Raw genomic sequence first — 19439 nt, forward strand, 5'->3', positions numbered from 1 at the left:
GTTTATGTTCAACATATTTGATTGTTATTTTTCCGGCGTGTCGTTAATACTAATAAAAAGAATATAAAATCGACGAAAAAAATAGACTATTATACGAAACTGGTAAACTAAAATTGAAATGGTCAGCTGGTATTTCCTGGGTGTGTGACCTTTAACACCGCCTTTTAATGGTTATATATATATATATATATATATATATATATATATATAAATATTGAAAATCAGAATGACACATTCCATACGATGTAAATGCAGTAAATGATTGTTTTTTATGGAATGTTTCATTCTGATTTTCAATATTTATTTACAACTGTGCCGAATCAACTTCTAATATAAATAAATATATATATATATAACTCTTTATTTGTTTTAAACAGAAACAGTCCTGTATTCTGCATCATTTTATTTATACAGTACATCAATCATAACCTAACACAATGTAGAGTCATATTTAAATGTTGAAAGAGTACACTCATTCGCCCTAATGTTCAATATATATGCCACACTCCTATTTACCTCTATAAAGATAACATTTTATGCATGCTTACTATATTTACATACACTTCAATGAAGAAGGAGGAAGTAAATAACCTGACAAAATGAGTGCAGGATTTTGGTCTCCGTCGTTTGGATATGGAACCCTTTCATTAATGTGCCTCATTCTACTTCACTGCTTTGGTAAGTAATATCAATGATATGTGTATGCTCAACATCTTAATCAATACTAGACTGTTATTTGACCTGCATGGCTTTAAGAATCTGTAGACGATAAATGTATATGTTGTAATCATACAGATGTCTAGAAAGTATTGATACGTAGATATATGTACAGTTTCATACATGTTTTACAGTTTCATACATGTATATGTATTTGTGACATAATATGTATGAATGAGTGCTTGTATGTGTGCATGTTTACAAATACAAATCGAAGGGTAACACTTACAATGTTACTAATTTCCGTTACTGTCATCTTTGTTTTCACTTTTACTTTCGTTACTATCATCCTCGCTATTTTTTCAACGAGGAATATTCCGTTCATATGAGCCATATAAAAGACAAAATAACACCTGATCGTAATTGTTGCTAGTGTATGATATGTCTTACCTACATATCATTCGCAAATAAACCATACAAATATATACAATAAGTAAACGAGGTTTTACCCGAATTTCCTTCCGCCATCTTGGGATGATAGTAACGATCGTTACTATCATCAGTTTAATACCAGTGATCTATGTTTTCAGGCATGGAATATAAATCTTTAGTTTGCTCCAATAATATTGATATTGACACAATATTTATATAACATGTACATCTACAGTAGGTTGCTACTGCACTAGGGCTCAAGATACGCATTAATGTCAGGGTCATGCTCACTAGGTACAAGTAGCTTGTAGCAGACAACATTTACATTTGAAGTGGAATTTCCTTACTGGCTATCTTGTGAAATGCTGTCTTGGTGTGCACAAGTTCCTCACGGCTGGGACATTTTATAAATCTTTCTGTCAAATGACACAAGTCCTTAACCACCTTTATTGATGTGCCTGCTGCACTTTTAGAAACATTGACTCGATGATTGATAGTCACCCAACGTAATTTAGTTCAGGTACTAAATTAAAAGTCTGGTAATAAAGAATATACACATTTGTATATCATTATGTGAAATATCAATATAATAAAACTTGGGACAAACTTCAAATCCAAGGTCACAAGGTCAAACAGCATGGTGTCAAATGAAATTTCTTGCCATAAGATATCTATATATACTAAACATAAAAGCCTACCATATATAGTTCAGGAGAATTCAGCCTAGGTTATATTTTCTTAAAAATATGTCAAACACAAAGGTCAAGGCCACAAGGTAAAAACAAATTGATACCAACAGAAATGTCCTATAACAAGGAATGAAGATATCAAATATGAGAGCCATATTACTCTCATTTAAGCAAATTTCAGACAGACATGCAAAAACAATATGCCCCCCCCCCCCCATCCCGACTTTAGTCATGGAGGCTTAGACATGAATCAACACAACTTAGAAACATTTGCATTTTGAAATGATTTAGTGTGGCCCTGCTAACCTTGAAAAGAATTTGTTGTAATTCCCTGTATATTCCCTTATCAGACTCTGATCTCCTCTCCACCCTACTTCTTGGGCCCCTGAATTTAGCAAAGTAGAATTTACACTACCTCAAGATCCTTGCATATATGAATAATACTAACCATTGACGAACTGTTCTTGAGAAGAGGATTTTTAAAGATATTTCCCTATATTTTCCCGTATACAACTTTGAACTTTGACCCTCTATTATAACGTCATTCTACCCTCAGGTCATGAATTGAACAAACTTCAATCTACACAACCTGGGAATGCTTGCATATTTTATATGTATGACTTCTCGTGGCCCTTCTGTTAATGAGGAGAGTATTGTAAAAGATATTTATTATATTCCCATGTAAAACTTCGACCCCCTCAAGATTGTGGTCTCACCCTACCCACAGGGACCAAGTTTAGAACAAACTTAAATCTACTCCATGTCAGGAAGCCTCTATGTTCATGTAACCACTTTTCTGGCCCAGTGATTTTGATTTCAAAGATTTTTCCTAGATATATGTATGTAAAACTCAAATCGTGGTCGCACCCTACTCCCAGTACAATGATTTGAACAACTTTGAACCTACATGTACTATATCAATAAGCTTAAATTCATGTAAATTTCAATTGTAACTGGGTTTCTTTCTTCCACCAATCAAACTGGGCGCCATCAGATAACTGAAAAATTGTTGAGTATTGCGCAAAACAGCAAATCAATCAATCAATTCTTCAGCAATTTTAAAGGACCTCTAACTGTATGGTCAAACACTAATTCAAAGGGACTGGATACTAGAGACTCTATAACTGCTTCTCTTGTAGCAAATAAATCAAGGTGAACTCCTTCATCCCAGTCTTTATCATACTGATAACAATATGTTTTTATCATAGTTTTAGCGTTTGATAGAAGAGTTGATACTCGGGATGATAAGCAGTAGACTTATACTGTCTAACACCTAACTCATGCATGACCTGTTGAAACAACCCTGATATTAAATGTAAACCTTGGTCTGACTAAATAGTCTTGGGCACTCCTACAAAACTTTAAAACTTGGTAAGGGCCTTGACTATGGTTTTCATCGTAATATTCCTAAGAGGTATAGCTTCATGAAATCAAGTGGACATACACATGATAGAAAGTAAATACTGGTTTCCTGACCTAGTTTCTGAACAGGGCCTACACAATGTATGACCACCCGACTGAATGGTTCTTCAAATGTTAGCATGGGTTGTAGAGGGGCTGATGAAATTTTCTGATTAGGTTTACCTACCATCTGACAAACATCACAAGACCTGCAAAATTCAGAAACATGCTTTCTTAACTTAGGTCAATATAAATGACTCAAAATCCTGTTACGAATCTTAATGACTCCTAAATGACCTGCCATGGGTGTATCGTAAGCCAACCTCATGATGTCCCTATGATATGTCACTAGGACCACTATCTCATGAACGACCCGCCATACTTCATTCGGTGATGCATCTGGTGGTTGGAACTTTCGCATAAGGATCCCGTCGTTGGTATAAAAATTCTTCAACTTTGGCGTCCTCTTCTAGTGAAGGTGCCCTCTTGCACAGTTGAATGATATCAGAGCCATTGAGTGAAACAAATCCCTGAGACAAAAAAGGGCTTATAATCATCCATAGAGTTAACAGAACTGGACTTTGAACCCTGAACATCAGGAGTGTCCGAACGAAACGAAACAAAGTATTTCCTATCATTTCTAAATGCTGTACATACATGTGGCTGTGGTTTGTTAAGATCATTTTTCTTTTAAAGGTATACACGCTGTATCAATTAAAAACAAGAGGGAAATTTATTCATTTTGTTTATTGAATAAAATTAAGAACTTGTTGCAATTTACACAATTGAATTCGAGCTCGTTAAAAAGATGTCAAATTATAATGCCTCTTTTTGAATATTAAACTACCACGTGACACCGAGAGCCATATTTATATTTATAAACAAAGATGGCGTCGCGAAAGCGTGGTAGACCGTTACGGTTTGGGAGCCAATATTGTCAGAAAGAAAAGAGAGGAAAAGGAAATAGGAAAGAGAAAGGAGCAGAGAAAGAATATATATTGGAGAACACTATGCTCAGTGGAATGCTATAAGGGAGAATATGAAGTTCATCTACAACTTTTCTACTTGACAGGTTTGTAATGTGTGGTTAGGCCTAGCTACTTTCTTTCCAGTTGATTCAGAAGAAAAGGCAAATATTGCCTTACGTTGGTGACTCCAATGACGGTATTCGTTCATGTTTCATAGCTCTACATATTTGATTTATCCTATAAAACCATTGACTTTCCGACGTGACAGATGATGAGGCCCCAGAAGGGGTAATTTATATTCGTTATTTGTTTTAACCTTTTACAGCATAAGGAGTAAAAAGAAGCTATTATTGGATGCATATGTGTATATGAACGGTAAAATGGAGTTAATTCATTAACGGATTAGGCGATAGAATCTGCACATCCATTGTGTTGATGACTGTGAGTGCTACTAGTTAGCTGTCACTGGATGGGTTGAGATAGTTCACAATGACATTCATGAAATCACTCAGGCTAAATTTTATCCTCATGTACTACAATTTCTTAATTCTTTGCCATGATATTTTATATTCTTTTGAAATTATATGAAGAAACTACAAAGAATTCTGAAATATATGAATATTATACCCATAAAAAATGAGTTCACAAATAACATAATGCAATAAGTTTTGTACAAAGAGGTATTTTTCAATGAAATATATGTAGTATAAATATGATATTTGACTTGCTTATGAGCAAGTTGCTGTAGATCACTCTGAATTATATCAGCGAATTATAAAATTTACAATCAGATACAGTAGCACACATGATGTATAAACTGAAGTACACAAATCACTTCCTCAAAGTTTAGGTGCACACTAGCTGTTAAACATAAAAGGCTGAATTACAACACCCACAATCAATATTTATCATATTTCTACTTCTTTTCTTCCCCCTGCCTTTACTGTGACTTGCTAAACTTTTGATGACTTTTTAAGAATACTATGCTCTGCCTGTACTTTTCTTGTTTCAATTCTCAATATGTCATTTAGTCACCAAATGCCCCAAAAGATCCAAGTCTTGAAGCAAATCTTCAAAGTTTGTAAAACTATGTGCATGAGCAGCACGGTCTGTGGACATAAAGCACATTTCAGTGTAATGGTAATTTAAATACTTTTCAATTTGAAATACAAAATATATTATACATTATATATATTATATATATGTAAAGACAACGCTATTACATATATACATGTGATAGCGTTGTCTTTACAATTGTATATATACAATACATTTATATAATATATGTAATACATGTATATCATAATATGATTTTGTCTGGTGCCATATTCATGCATTCAAATCACTGATTGTATTTTGAATATTATTGTTTCTATAATATAATATATAATATGTGCCTTTGCCAGTAATTGTTATTGTGCTTGTCCAAATACATCATTGTCATTGTGTGCCTGGATATAGAAATTTTCCTCGGGGAAGTGGGTTCCACCTCATGTAATATTTTTAGGGGCCAATCAAAGTGAGGACCTATCATTTAGCACTGAATAACTGAAAGTGCTTGAAAAAGTTAGATATATTAATTTACTACCCTACTCAGGTGGTGTTGGTTCAGACCCTCAATCCAACAATAACACCACCACCCCCTTTTATAACTGTTCTTAACATATAGCCCCTACCAACAGAATTAGATATCAAATTTAAAATAAAATGTGGGGGATGTAATAAGAATTGCACAGTAGGATATAATGAAAATATATAAATATAAATGATATGTATGTTTATGTACTGCATAGTCAATGTAGAAACAAAAGTGAATGTAATATTGAAATATAAACTTTCTCTTCCAGATATGTTCAAAACCAGCACTCAGTTAAATATACTTATACTCCTGTGCACAGCCAGGCAGACCCGAAGCCTTTTACGAAAAAATACATTATCTCTGATATTTCTGCAGAATCCAGACAAGCAACCAGTGATCAGTATGTTAAGATTCAGCTCAACTTTTTCTTCATCTTGAAATGAAATATCAGTATATGTTGATGGATTGACTATTGTTTAGTGGTTTTATTCAATACCTATACAAAATTAAACTAAATTCTCAGTCATATTTCAATGCTGACTGTTATAACTACATGTAGTAGTTTATATACTTATACATAGTACATTGATGTTTCTTTTGAAAAGAAAATTTTAGAACTTGGTCAAATGTACTTTATTTTACAGAGGAGTGCCAGGTGTTGAAGAGTTCGAGCCAGGCCCATCAATCAGGTATGGAACTGACACTATCTGAATAGCAAACATATGAATCAAAACAAGAGATGTGTGTGTGCATGTTGTGCATGTGTAAATAATTGTATGTACATGCAATTAAAGCATTTATTTTACAGTGATATTATGAATTCTGGTATTCAATCTTATAATTAAAAAAGAATTTTTAAGATAACTTTCCAAAGCAATTCATATTTTCAATTGATTTCCCTTATAGATGATGTAAATCTAATGAAAATGATACAAAAAACTTGTTCTGTACAGTAAGAAAACCAAAGTGTGCATCATCCTTTCTGAATCCATTTGAGTGAGTATCAGTAATTATCTATGTGTTGATTCAGAATATAAGCTAGTTAATTTTGTGTAAGTTCAGATAAAAATTCTTCCATATTTGTTGGCTGGGTTGCATAGCGTGGGGTTATAAAATAGTGAAAGGGGGGGGGGGTAGGTATCCCAGTAATATGATACCTACTTTGTGTAATCAACTCCTCTCACACCTCTAACTTCATCAACGTTCCTCAAACTTTGTACAGTTGTTTAGTATGGATACACTGAAGATGTGCTTGACTGTGCCTTTTTGAAATTCTAAATACTTGATACAGTTTTTATGCTTCCCAAACATTTCCTTTGAAAGCACATAGTCGCTGTTATATCTGTCAATCTGTCTGTCCAAGCTCATATCTCCTAAACTTTTCATCAGAAATTGATATAATTAATAAAAAATGTTCCTTGACAAGGACTTTCAAGATTATTTTGGAAGGGTCAAGGTCACTCATGACACATAAAATATCCTTATTTAAAAAAAAATTGATATAGAAGTTCCCATATCCTAAACCTTTCATGAGATATTGATCATAATTGATCACAAATATTCCTTGAGACAGGGACTTTTGGACCAAAGTCATCTTGGAAAGGCCAAGGTCACTCAGAACATATACCTTACATAAGTAAAACGTTTTTTATTTCATCAGTTTTTGAACAGGTGCATGTATATCCTACAAATAAGTAATAAGCAAATGTCTTTCAGACAAAGGTCACTCAAGGTCATTTTGTAAAGGTCTAGGTCAATCAGAACATATACCATATAGATGAAAATACTTCATTTCGGATTTCCACTATATTTCAACAGTTATTGATCTTTTGGACCAAGGTCTCTCAAGGTCAACATCACTCAACATACCTCACATATGTAAAGAAACCTTCCTTTCAACAATATTTCAACAGTTATTGATCACTTTGCAAATCATTCATCATATGAAGTTAAGTTGCAATTTGGGGAGCATCCATCAGATTTACTGATATTCTTGTTTATTTTAGATTGAGTATTGACACTTCAGAGGAATCTGGCACTTTAAAAGGAGATGATGATGAAACATACTATCCAAGTTTCAACTTCCACTCAATTAGAAGAGGATAAGAAATCCAGATTTGAAAATTGACTCCTATTCAGAGAGACATGAACATATTTCAAAACTATATGACAGTGTCTATACAATATTAAATTTGCTGTAGGTAGACTGTAGTAATATTTTTCTGCTACCAAAGTTTTAAACACATCATTGACATTACTCAATAGACTGGCCATATTTCTTGTAATTCAATACATAGTGTTCATATAACAGTAGAAGACATCAAAGCATCCAATTGCCATATGTTGAAAATAAATGTTTTCTCCAAGTAGAATATCTATTGATCTAATTACTTAAACTGACAAATTATTTTAGGGGCGAGATCAAATATCCAATGTTTGACACATAAATAACATTTTCTTAGAATTTAGCTTAGATATTCAGAACAGGAATTTTTTTTCTAGTTTTCCTAGCCCATGGAAGTAGTGATACTTTTTCACTAGTATTCAGGTGACCGATAAGGCCTGTGGGCCTCTTGTTATGACAAGACCCTTTTTTGGTACCAATGTTGTGACCTTGGGGGTACTTTTAAGAGATTTGGTATATAAATTCTTTTTGGAAAGACATTTCAATTATTAACATGATCTTTGACCTTGGAATTTGACTAAAACTTTATCATTTTGATTTGGTACCAAAGTTTTTGACTTTGTTTTACTTTACTTGTTCTTTATTACCACTAGTGTTTCACAAACATATTTTGTTTTTACATTTTTTCAAGGGTGCAGTAATATTTGGAGTCACATGGCAATTTTAATAGTCTCCCATTTACATGAAAATAAAAAAGAAAGTCATTGAATATGAAATTGTTTCAATTACTTTTTCAGCATAGAAATCAAAATTCTAAAGTCTTGATGGAATATATCCAGTATACTGGTCTGGGTATTTATCTTGTATTGCCCACACACAACTTTGAATGACCCGCCTCAATCCAACACCAAGGCACCCATGATTTCAAGAGGATAAAACTTCTAATGTGCACCATACCCTTGTTGTAATCTTCATCCTGTGGCAAAGCATACATTTGAAGCACCAGCTCATGAAGGACTAGAAGTAGAAATCCTACAATCAATATAGTATCTGATAGTACCTTTGTAGTTGTCGAACAAGCTGACTGTTATATCAAATTTAAGTTAGCCAGTGCATTTGTAAAGATATATTCAGCATGTTAAACTTACAGGGTACTATGACTGGCACCCATTTGGTCCTCTATCTGTTTAGGCAGATCTAAACAGCTGGCCTCCAACTGTTTTTGATCATAGGGATGAGGATTAAATCCTCCTTGTCAGACCTGCTGCGTAATCAATGTTTTGGAAGAAATGTTAGCTGTATTAGCAATTCTTTCCTTTCCTCATCTGTTATTTCTATGTGTGCCTGCAACACATAATTATTAAAGTCAATGATTTATGTTTTAATTATATGAAAAGCATTTTGCATACATCAATTTCATTGAAAAAATTACTTTGTCTTTTATATGTACTCAGTCCCTTTATCTCTCATAATGAGCAAGAACTACCACATCTCCACTGTGTGGGCCTATGGTGCGGCTTTGTGCCTTTTGCCCCCCCCCCCCCCCACCCCTATTGGGCTTGAGGTTGAGTTGCTCTCCCATCTAATTTTGTTCTAGGACATACACTTGGTCTTAATGGACTTTTACATTTATTTACAACGTGGAATTCTTGTGAATACCAATGAAACTTCTGAAGTATTCTTATATATTTAGATCTATAAAATATAAATATATACGTCTTACTGGAATTTATTAATTGTAAAAATGGGTAATATAATAAATATAGCACCAGCTTTGGAAGAAGAAAGAATACATGTAAGAGAGACAATTAAATTACAATGCATTTTACGTCTATAAAGCTCTAGTACCACGAGTATTTTATATTCTATAGGCCTACATTGTATGTGTGAATAGTAAATGCATGGTTTACATTGTTTTTTGGAAGGGGGTAGTATTTTATGAGAATGTGTTTCATCAATGTGTCAAAACCAAGATGCATTATTGGTTTTTTAAAGCGTAAATTGACTCTAACAGTATTCGTTACAAAATAGATCTATATTCAGCAAGGAGTTTATGTTTCCCCTTCGGTGCCCCATATGTTTCGTGAAGTAAAGTACACATGGCTATGTTTGTAGTTCAAAACATCGTACCAGTCGAGATCTAAGATGGCAATCGTCTTATCTTTATAAGATGGTTATCTATTAAAGCTGCCAGTGTTAACAATGTCCTACGTAAAGATAAATATTCAAATGACCCTCTTTTCAAAGTCGATAAAGTAAACAAATAGAACATACCTCTTCTTCCATCTGATTTCCCGCGGACATGCGCGTTGAACTTAATTACGCACTTCCTTCATTCATATTCATGAAAAGGCAGTAACTCAATAATTGCAGAAAACGCCTATTTACTTTGTTATTACAATGATTAAGTATTCGTAAATTTGTGGAAAGTGTTATTTTAAACTAAACAACGCGTTTCTTTGTTCATCTTATCTTTTTGTTTTAGAAAAAAAATCGCCTTTTCCGTCGCGTGTACAACTTTAAGCTTAAAACATTCACTAATCAGATAACCTTTTTTTCTTACAATAAAGTACAAGTAGCACCCGATCGCGCACCAGAGGAACGTTCAAAACGACATTACCTTGGACTGGACGTAGAGCCACTGTGATGTGGTGAATAGGAACTAGATTGCACCTCTGAAGCACTCTTTTTATCTGAGTCTACACTTTTTGATGCACCACTAGCTTGATATTTTGAATCAAAATTTTTCTTATGAGAGAGGGTATAAGTATCTGAAATAACTGCGGCTTCCTCAAAAGTTCTCACATTCTTATCTTCTAAATGTGCTCTCAAATTTTCATTAACACACATGAGTTGACAAATGTTGTTGAAATTTTTATGAATTCTATTAGATCGCAACCATTGATCAAATAAATCTTTTTTTTTTCTCTAGCAAACTTAAAATTTAAAGAAAACACAATATATCTGATTGGCACTGCACAAAAACTCTCAAAATGCAGAAAAGTATGTATCAAAGTAGTAAATATTGTTTTAGATACTGTTAAAATGGCCAAACTTCTTGGTGTACAAATAGATGAATGTCTAACTTAGTCTCTACATATTGATTCTTTATGCAAGAAACTTTCAGAGAAAATAGGCATCTTATGTCGTCTGCAAACTTTTATGTCAAATGCAGCATTATTGAAAATTTATAACACTGGTATATTTCCTCATTTAATTATTGTTGCACACTTTGGTGCTCAGCCAAAAACAGGGTTTTGATTGACATACTTTTTAAATTACAGAAAGGGGTAGCCAGAATTATATTGAATGTGAAAGTAACTCAGACTTCTACGGTTGATATTTTTAGTGTTCTTAAATCGATGCCTGTTCATGATTATTTTATTTAGGGAAAACTAGTGCTTGCTTATAAGATTCTTGAAGATACGACACCAAAATATATGAACGTTTTTAGTTTTGTCAGCCAAGTCAGTTCCAGAAAAATAAGAAGTAGCGATAGTGGCATTTTATATTTACCAAAAGTATGAACTGAATATTATAAACGGTCTTTTAAGGTATCCTCCACAATTTTATAGAATCAGTTGCCCTACTCTGCCATAAGCTGTGGTTCTATTACATCTTTTAAATCAGCATATTTGCAGCATTAGTACTCAAATAAGTGATATATATAGATATATATACTTGTATGTTTTCCCAGTTATATCATGTGTGTATTTTATGTATATATTTTATATTGTGTTGTCTATTTTTGTATTATCTCATTTATCTGTCTGTGAATGTGTTTTATACAGGACCACAATGTAAACTAGTCATTTATGAGAATTGTCCTATCCTATTTAAATAAAGAATTTATTAGTATCAGTATTAAACTCTACATATGTTTGATTGTCAATTTTTCTGTATTTTCTGTACTTTTGTATGTACGCTTCGGGTACTAATTCATAAGCCTTTAAGATAACAGCATTGAACTTGTCATAATCGGAACTCTCAGATATAGCCAGCACCGAGTAAACATCGGCTGTTTTGCCAATCAAACACTTTGAAACAAAGTAGACCCAACCTGCCGTGGCCATTTCAAATTTTCTGCAACGTTTTTAAATTGAGGAAATATTTATCAACTGCTTTTTTGAAATTTCGGAACTCACCTGGTATTTTTACCTGCATCGAATTCATTTCTGACTTCAGATTTCTGTTGTACTTTTAATTATTCTGATTCAAATTTTCTTAAATTTTATCTCTGTTCTTTCATTTTCAGCATGTAAGGTGAAGATAACGAACAGTGATCAATCTCATAACTCCTATCAGCAATATAAAGTAAATAGTTGGGAAAATAGGGACCCTGGGAACACCAGAGGTGGGATCAGGTGCCTAAGAGGAGTAAGCATCCGGTCACGCCCGCCCTCGAACCCGACGAAATCATCCGTAGGTAAACGAAGTTATCCTTAGTGAACATCAGTGTGCCTTGAACGGCCTAACAATGCGTATGAAAGATGTCAGACAGCATTTGACCCAAAGATAGGTTGTATTGACGAACTAGATCGTTATAACGACCATAGAATTTGCGAAATGTTGACTTCAAGCAAGACTGTTTAAACCCCTGTACCATTTGTTTGCCAGTAGCTTGCCTCGATTTAAAAAATGACTATACGCAGAAAAAACTTTTGTGTATCGAATCGGTTGAGAGATATAAACACCATATGCAGGTGATAATGGAATATTGCTACATGAATATGGGAACTTGACGATGGAGAAGCCGAAATCACCCCGTTTGTCATACAGTTGAGTTGTCAGTTTGCCGTTATTGTCTACTTTCAATGAAATATCTAAGTATGAAGCAGAGGTGGACGACTCTGTGGTGTCTTTTATTTCCAGCTCACAGGGATATATCGAATCGACATATATATGAATGAAAGTTATCAGTGTTAATAGACAAAACGTCGTCGATATATCTATATGTCGAATTGAAAGCCACAGCAAAATATTTCTTCTTCGCGCGTAGAAGTTTTTGAATAAATTCTGCTTCATATGAATATAGAAACAGGTCAGCTAACAAAGGGACACAATTCGTGCCCATGGACAATGCATTCATTTTATCTTGCTCAAATTGTCTGTTTTTCTTTTCCTTCTCTTTCATTTTCTAGCTTCAATTTCTATATTTACATTTTCTGACTTCCTCTTTCTGTTTCTAATTTTAATTTTTCTAATTCGAATTCAAATTCGAATTCCGAAATTTTCGCTGGTACAACTGTTTGTTTTTGGAAAATAATATGACTAAGGCTTAGTTTTCTCTAAAAGTTGTTCAGCGACTTTATCTCAAATATTTTGTTTACACATTGCAGATTTCGCGGATTATTTGGTCGTTGTAGCAATATGGTTTGCCAACGTGACCCTATCGTTGGGTCAAGTGCGGTCATGCGTTTATCGTGTCGATTGTTGGGCCGTTTTTTTTTTTTGGCACACTGATTTAGGCTGTGGATGGTTCCGTTTGCCTGATCGGGGTTTGTAGCTTGCGGTGGGTGTGGCCGGTCGACTGGGGGATGCTTACTCCTCGTAGGCACTTGATCTTACCTCTGGTATATCCAGGGGTCCGTGTTTGCCCGACTCTTTGCTTTGGATTGCTTGTAGGAGTTGTGAGATTGATCACTGTTCGTTATTTTTGCCTTTCTCTACCCTGAAGTGTACAGGTAAACTTTTCAGCTCATCTTTTTTAAGGCATCAAACACCTGAACATTCGGCGAGACAAGAAAATCTGTGACAAAAAACATGGTCAATTCTGCTGTCTATGAAATTCAATAATTTTCCAAAAAAATAAATAAATAAAATTTAAAAACATGCGATATATTCTGTTTCTTATCCAGGACGAGTCTCCAATTCTGTTATGGGTCAGAAAACCCCTTAATATAGCGCAGCAGAATTTACTAACAAAAGACAATTTAGCAATTGATAATATTCATTTACACTTAAATGGATTGAGTCACGATTTTTCACCATATTTTGTTTTTCATTTCTATTGATCAAAATCTACATTCTCATGTATATACATTATCACAGAAGGTCAATTTAGAGAGTTTATTATTTGTTTTGTAAACCAGGACTGCAGTATGTTATTGTTTACGAAGTTTTCAATTGAAATGAATATCGATCAAGTTTATTACATCTATCACATTTCGAGCATTCTTTAGGGAAAATGTGTCGTCTAAAAGTTAAATTGGTAACTGTGCAAAATTAAGATGCTTTGAATTACAAAATTAACATCTCATCGGTTGTTTATCACCATAAAAAGACTCGATTCTTTGTCTACATAATACAGGGTTAAGGCTGAAATACTGCTCTTATCCTTGCATTCAGGAGGTCAAAAGTTGGGCTGTCAACATTTAATGGGTTATGTTTTATATGTTTATTATTCCAAAATAATAATACAAAATAGAGACGTACACTCAGAAGTCATAAAAATATGTTGCCTCTCTAAAACAATCAACGGGCAATCATTTATGTTTACATACATATAGACACTGGTAAGTTAACACATTGTCTGGATTATGTTCTACTGTTCCAACATATTATATACTAATACTCTTAAAATTGCTCATTTTTTGTCAAAATATGTCACTACACTAATATTCTAGCACAAGAACATGTTTGGAAAATCTCCACACATAACTTAATAATTCTTTAGTTTATGCTAATTTTTCATTTTTTCCCTACAACTTCTCTTAAAGAATGACACGACTTACACAACTAAACAATTCACCATTGCTTGAAGTGCAAGAACTTGTACTTAGACATCAGACATTTACGTATCCTTTATTTTTAAAATTGTGTATGATCTTACTTAAAATTTGAAATTCAATTTCTAGAGCTCTATGCAAATCATCTAGGAAAATTTCGATTTACATATCTTCGTAAGCATCAATAAATGACAGTAATATAGCTAAAATGTATCTAATTTCCAAAAATTGCCACGCCGTCTTAATTTTGCACATGTGAAAAGGTGAAGATAACGGACAGTGATCAATTTCATAAATCCTAAAAGGAATACAAAATTAAGAGTTCGACAAACACGGAGTCCTGTATATATTAGAGGTTGGACCTGGTGCCTAGGAGAAGTAAGCATTCCTAGTCGACCGGTCACACCCGCCGTGAACCCTATGTCTTGATCATTTAAACGCATGTGATTGTGTACAGGACTCCATATCCCACCCCTCCTTGTATTTTTGAATGGTGTTTCAGGTGTAATTTTGATAAGATATAAAACTTTAGTCAGGGTTAGGGTATTGTTAAATAGATGCAGATTTTGCAAATGTTGAGGTTTAGATTCAAACTTCTAAATAACAGTAAATATACTTTCAGGTTACAATATGTACTTTCAGGAACTTAAATTTAGAAGTGTTCATCAGTGCATGTTTGTATTAGAATGATGAATTTTTTGTGAAACTTTGCATGGTTTCAAACTGCACTGCATTAAATTCATATTATAAGATATGCTGATTCCAAAATTAACTAGTCCTGAATTTTGTGAATAAGTACTATATGCGACAAATATTCACATACAGTTTAGTGCCCGAATGTTACAAACATAGGAAGTAATTTAAAATCCATCTGCATAATCGAACACAAATAGGAATGTTTATTACATCCTTACAGGTCAACTGCCTTTCTATTGGTATTAGAAATGCTTGCTTATTCAATCTCAAATTATAAAACATAAATAAAGCGGCAAGCTAAATTACCACTTATGGTGGTACATCTAGGTATTAGATTTTGTCATAATTGTGTACTATGAATAATGATCTACTACTGCAACCTCGTTATGTTCATGTGAATATTATAAGTAGAAGATGCATACCATTATTTTTTCTTCTGTCCGAAATTCGCAAAGGCTAGGAAGAATTTCTTCGGTCATTTTTAAAGACTTGATAAAACTCAAACCGTTGACACCATATGTTTTATGAGACGATGATTTGCATGCATATGGTGTTAAATTATTTTGTATTTTTCAAAGATATATTAGAAAACCTGACAGATTCAGCTAAGCTTTGAATTGAAATGCTCTTAAACAAATAACATTAATATTATTACAATACACATGTATAATGTCCTAAAATGTACTGTGACTCATAATGTGTGTACACATGTCATAATTTACATGTACACTGTATGTAGAGAAAGGATAACATAAGTTTTCAGAACATAAGCCTATAATCACATTATATATCCTTGATACTATAAGTTATGATAAAATCAAAGCACTCATTGACAAACATGCATAATTATACATGTATGCAAATTACACATTGATTGCTAAATCAATCAATTGAGCATATTCGAAAAAATTTCCAATTGGCATATTTCATGTAATTACTTGCATGTGCGTACGTATTTCACACGCAGATATATGTGTCTAATTCTACCACCTGACTATAATATTAGTGTTTGAAATCTTAATTTACAATATACAGTATTCATAGTTTTGAAATTCATGAAATAAAAAAATCTACATTCTTAGTAATGCACATGCAACGTAAAATCTGCGTAAATACATGACTGTATGTAAATGTCCCAGTTGAAGGTTTATCTTCAATTCAACCTCAACCCCCCATATGCACTTATTTTTAATTACAATGAACTTCGATCTTTCTATCTATGCGGCGACAAAGCTGGACAGTATTCTTCCAGTTTACCTTGTGTATTTATCTCTATTGTTCCCATGACGGAGGAAAAACCTTGCAATTAACATGGGACTAACAAGAAATACACGGAGGGATTAACTGAAGTACACCGGCATGCTAGCTTGTCAAACGTAACAACACACGGAATATACTTTGTTTTCTGTATCTCATTTCATATCTGTTTTCTTTAACTGAAAATATTCTTATAGCAATATGATGTATATAAAGTGCTTACTATTCTTTTCTCACTTAAATGTTTAAGTTTTCTGTGTGGTTTTTTTATATTTGCATTTCAATTATTTATTGCATATTAATACTTTAAAAACCTCCGAATTTTAGTTAAGTTTCAGCATTGCGGAAACCATAAGGAATCATAGCCTACAGTTTCCGCAGACTGAAACTTAACGGAAACTATATAATCGTTTACGCACGGTGTAAACCATACGGGAAATCTCAACATCAGGTTTCCGCAGACTGAAACTTGACGGAAACTTGCGGAAACTATATAATCGTTTACGCACTGCGGAAAGCATATGGGAAACCTTAACGTCAGGTTTCCGCAAGGTTTCCATATGGTTTCAGTTTTGCGGAAATTAGCATTTTCATCCAGTGATGTAATCATTTGTATATGCGTACGTATTTCACACGCAGACGGATTTGTCCAATTCTACCACCTGACTATATTATTAGTGCTTGAAATCTTAATTTACAATAATTTTGAAATTATGAAAATTATGAAAATAAATAATCTACATTCTTAGTAATGCACATGCAACGTAAAATCTGCGAACAAACATGACTGTATATGAATGTCCTAGTTGAAGGTTTATGTTCAATTCATCCCCCACACACACATGCACTTATTTGTAATTACAATGAACTTTGATCTTTGTTTCTATGCGATAAAGCTGGACAGTATTCTTCCAGTTTACCTTGTGTATTTATCTCTATTGTTCCCATGACGGAGGAAAAACCTTGCAATTAACATGGGACTAACAAGAAATACACGGAGGGATTAACTGATGTACACAGGCATGCTAGCTTGTCAAACGTAACAACACACGAAAAGAATAGTAAGCACTTTATATCATATTGTTATTAGAATTCTCTCAATTAAGGTAGCTATTGATAGCTAGCCCCAAAAAAACCGCTCATTGAATTTTTTTCAATTTTATTTATTATAACATTTTGACTTTATCCTAAAACATATCAAAAAATCAACAAAAGTAATCAGGTTAATTTTCGAGGAAAGCGAGATTGAAATCCCCTCCTTTGCAGCCCCAAAAGGCAAAAAATGCCAAAATTGAGCAAATTAACACAAAAGCCAATAAAATTTTTATTGACACCAGAAATATTGTTTGTCATGTATAGTTATGTAAATTGAACACAAACAGATAAAAAATCAACATGGATTAGAAATTCAAAATGCATCTAAGGAAAACATTGGCATGATTCGACTTGGCAATTGGCCAAATTTACCCTAAATATGGCGTTTCTCAAATACTATCAGGCATACATTTTCTGACAACAACAAAAGTCTGCTCATAAAATTTCTGATTTTATTTCATTTTTACAATAAGTCAAGTAGTATCTAAAATATTGAATAGAAAAAAAATATACCAAATGAGGTTTAATCTGAAACTATGTCAGATTTTGTAACCCTACCCCCTCCCTTCTAGAAATGAATTTTAAGAGATACAGTCAGCAGAGATAAACTATTGACCTTAAATGATTAAGCATTCCCAAATTACCATATTGAGCATTTAAACTCACAATACTAGAAGTTTCTATGAGCCATTTAAGAATGATATATAGTGTGTGCTATTGCAGTTGACCTTTTCGCACTCACAATGATTGCCTAAATATTTAGTTATTTTTTATACAATTTTTTGTAATAACTGGACCAAATCTATTACCTATACATATTATTTGATAGAAATTTATATCACTATACAGTATAATACACCAACTATGTTTAAATAACCATTTCATATTTCAATAAATAATTAATATCAATGGAAAGAGACCCATGGACTGCCCATGGATCACTACATGTAAGTCCATCTGAGTCATCTTACCCTCACAGATAGGTGTGTCTTTCATAAGTTTAAGATTTCTAATTGTAGTTTCACATGGAACCAAAAACTCACTATTGGATAACTGAGAATGCATGTACATGTATATTGCATTAACTAACTGAAGTTTTCCCCAGGTGAAGGTCAATGTTCACTGTATGTATAAGGGGGGGGGGTGAATTAGTTCCATTATGAAACTTTTCTAAAAATTTGATATACATTAATGTATCTATGATGTATGTTTCAACTACATTTTGAATTACAAGAAAAATTCAAACACATTGATTGAAGTTATAAAATTGATATTCTATCATGTGCACATTTTTTACTAATATATCTAAGAAAGAATAATCAACATTGAAATTTCCTTTACATCTATGCAATATTATTGTCTTTCAAAAGGCATGTACTTGTAATATACGAGTACATGATCTTGTTTTCCCTTAAATTCACAATTTAGTTTAAAGTATGTTGTATAACATCCACTGCTCTGAGCTCATATAAGTGAATTAATGTTTTTCATCCAGTCCCAAATTTTGCAGTAGTTCTTTAATCTTCGGAACTTGATCAAACATTTTTAAGTTTGTGGAGTTGTGGAGGTCCAGGGAATATGTCGTCATCACTGTAAATGGATTACCTGTTCAAAATATAGATAAATATATTTAGATATAGCAAAAAAGATGAATATCTGATATACTCAGAATTGTCTTTATAAATGTTTATCCAAAAAAAAATATAGTACCTCTCTTGCTGTTATACTTGTTGCCTCGAAATCCACTTCAACCTGCACTGGTCCTATCTAACCTCCCTCGGTCTTCAGCCTGATGTCTAGAAAAAAGATCAT

The 19439-nt window shown here is 33.2% G+C and overlaps 1 protein-coding gene across 1 annotated transcript in view; it reads left to right on the forward strand.

Annotated features, from left to right (window-relative positions):
• The first annotated feature begins 574 nt into the window (after nt 1-574).
• Nucleotides 575-19439, forward strand: part of LOC130048686 (hemicentin-1-like) — a 110057-nt gene continuing 91192 nt past the window's right edge. Inside the window, exon 1 of the mRNA XM_056145705.1 lies at nt 575-678. Coding sequence (XP_056001680.1) covers nt 600-678 — 79 coding nt within the window. The 5' untranslated portion in view covers nt 575-599. The remainder of the gene's footprint in view (nt 679-19439) is intronic.

The sequence above is a fragment of the Ostrea edulis genome, chromosome 1, assembly GCF_947568905.1.
Source record: "Ostrea edulis chromosome 1, xbOstEdul1.1, whole genome shotgun sequence".
NCBI classification, from domain to species: Eukaryota; Metazoa; Mollusca; class Bivalvia; order Ostreida; family Ostreidae; genus Ostrea; species Ostrea edulis.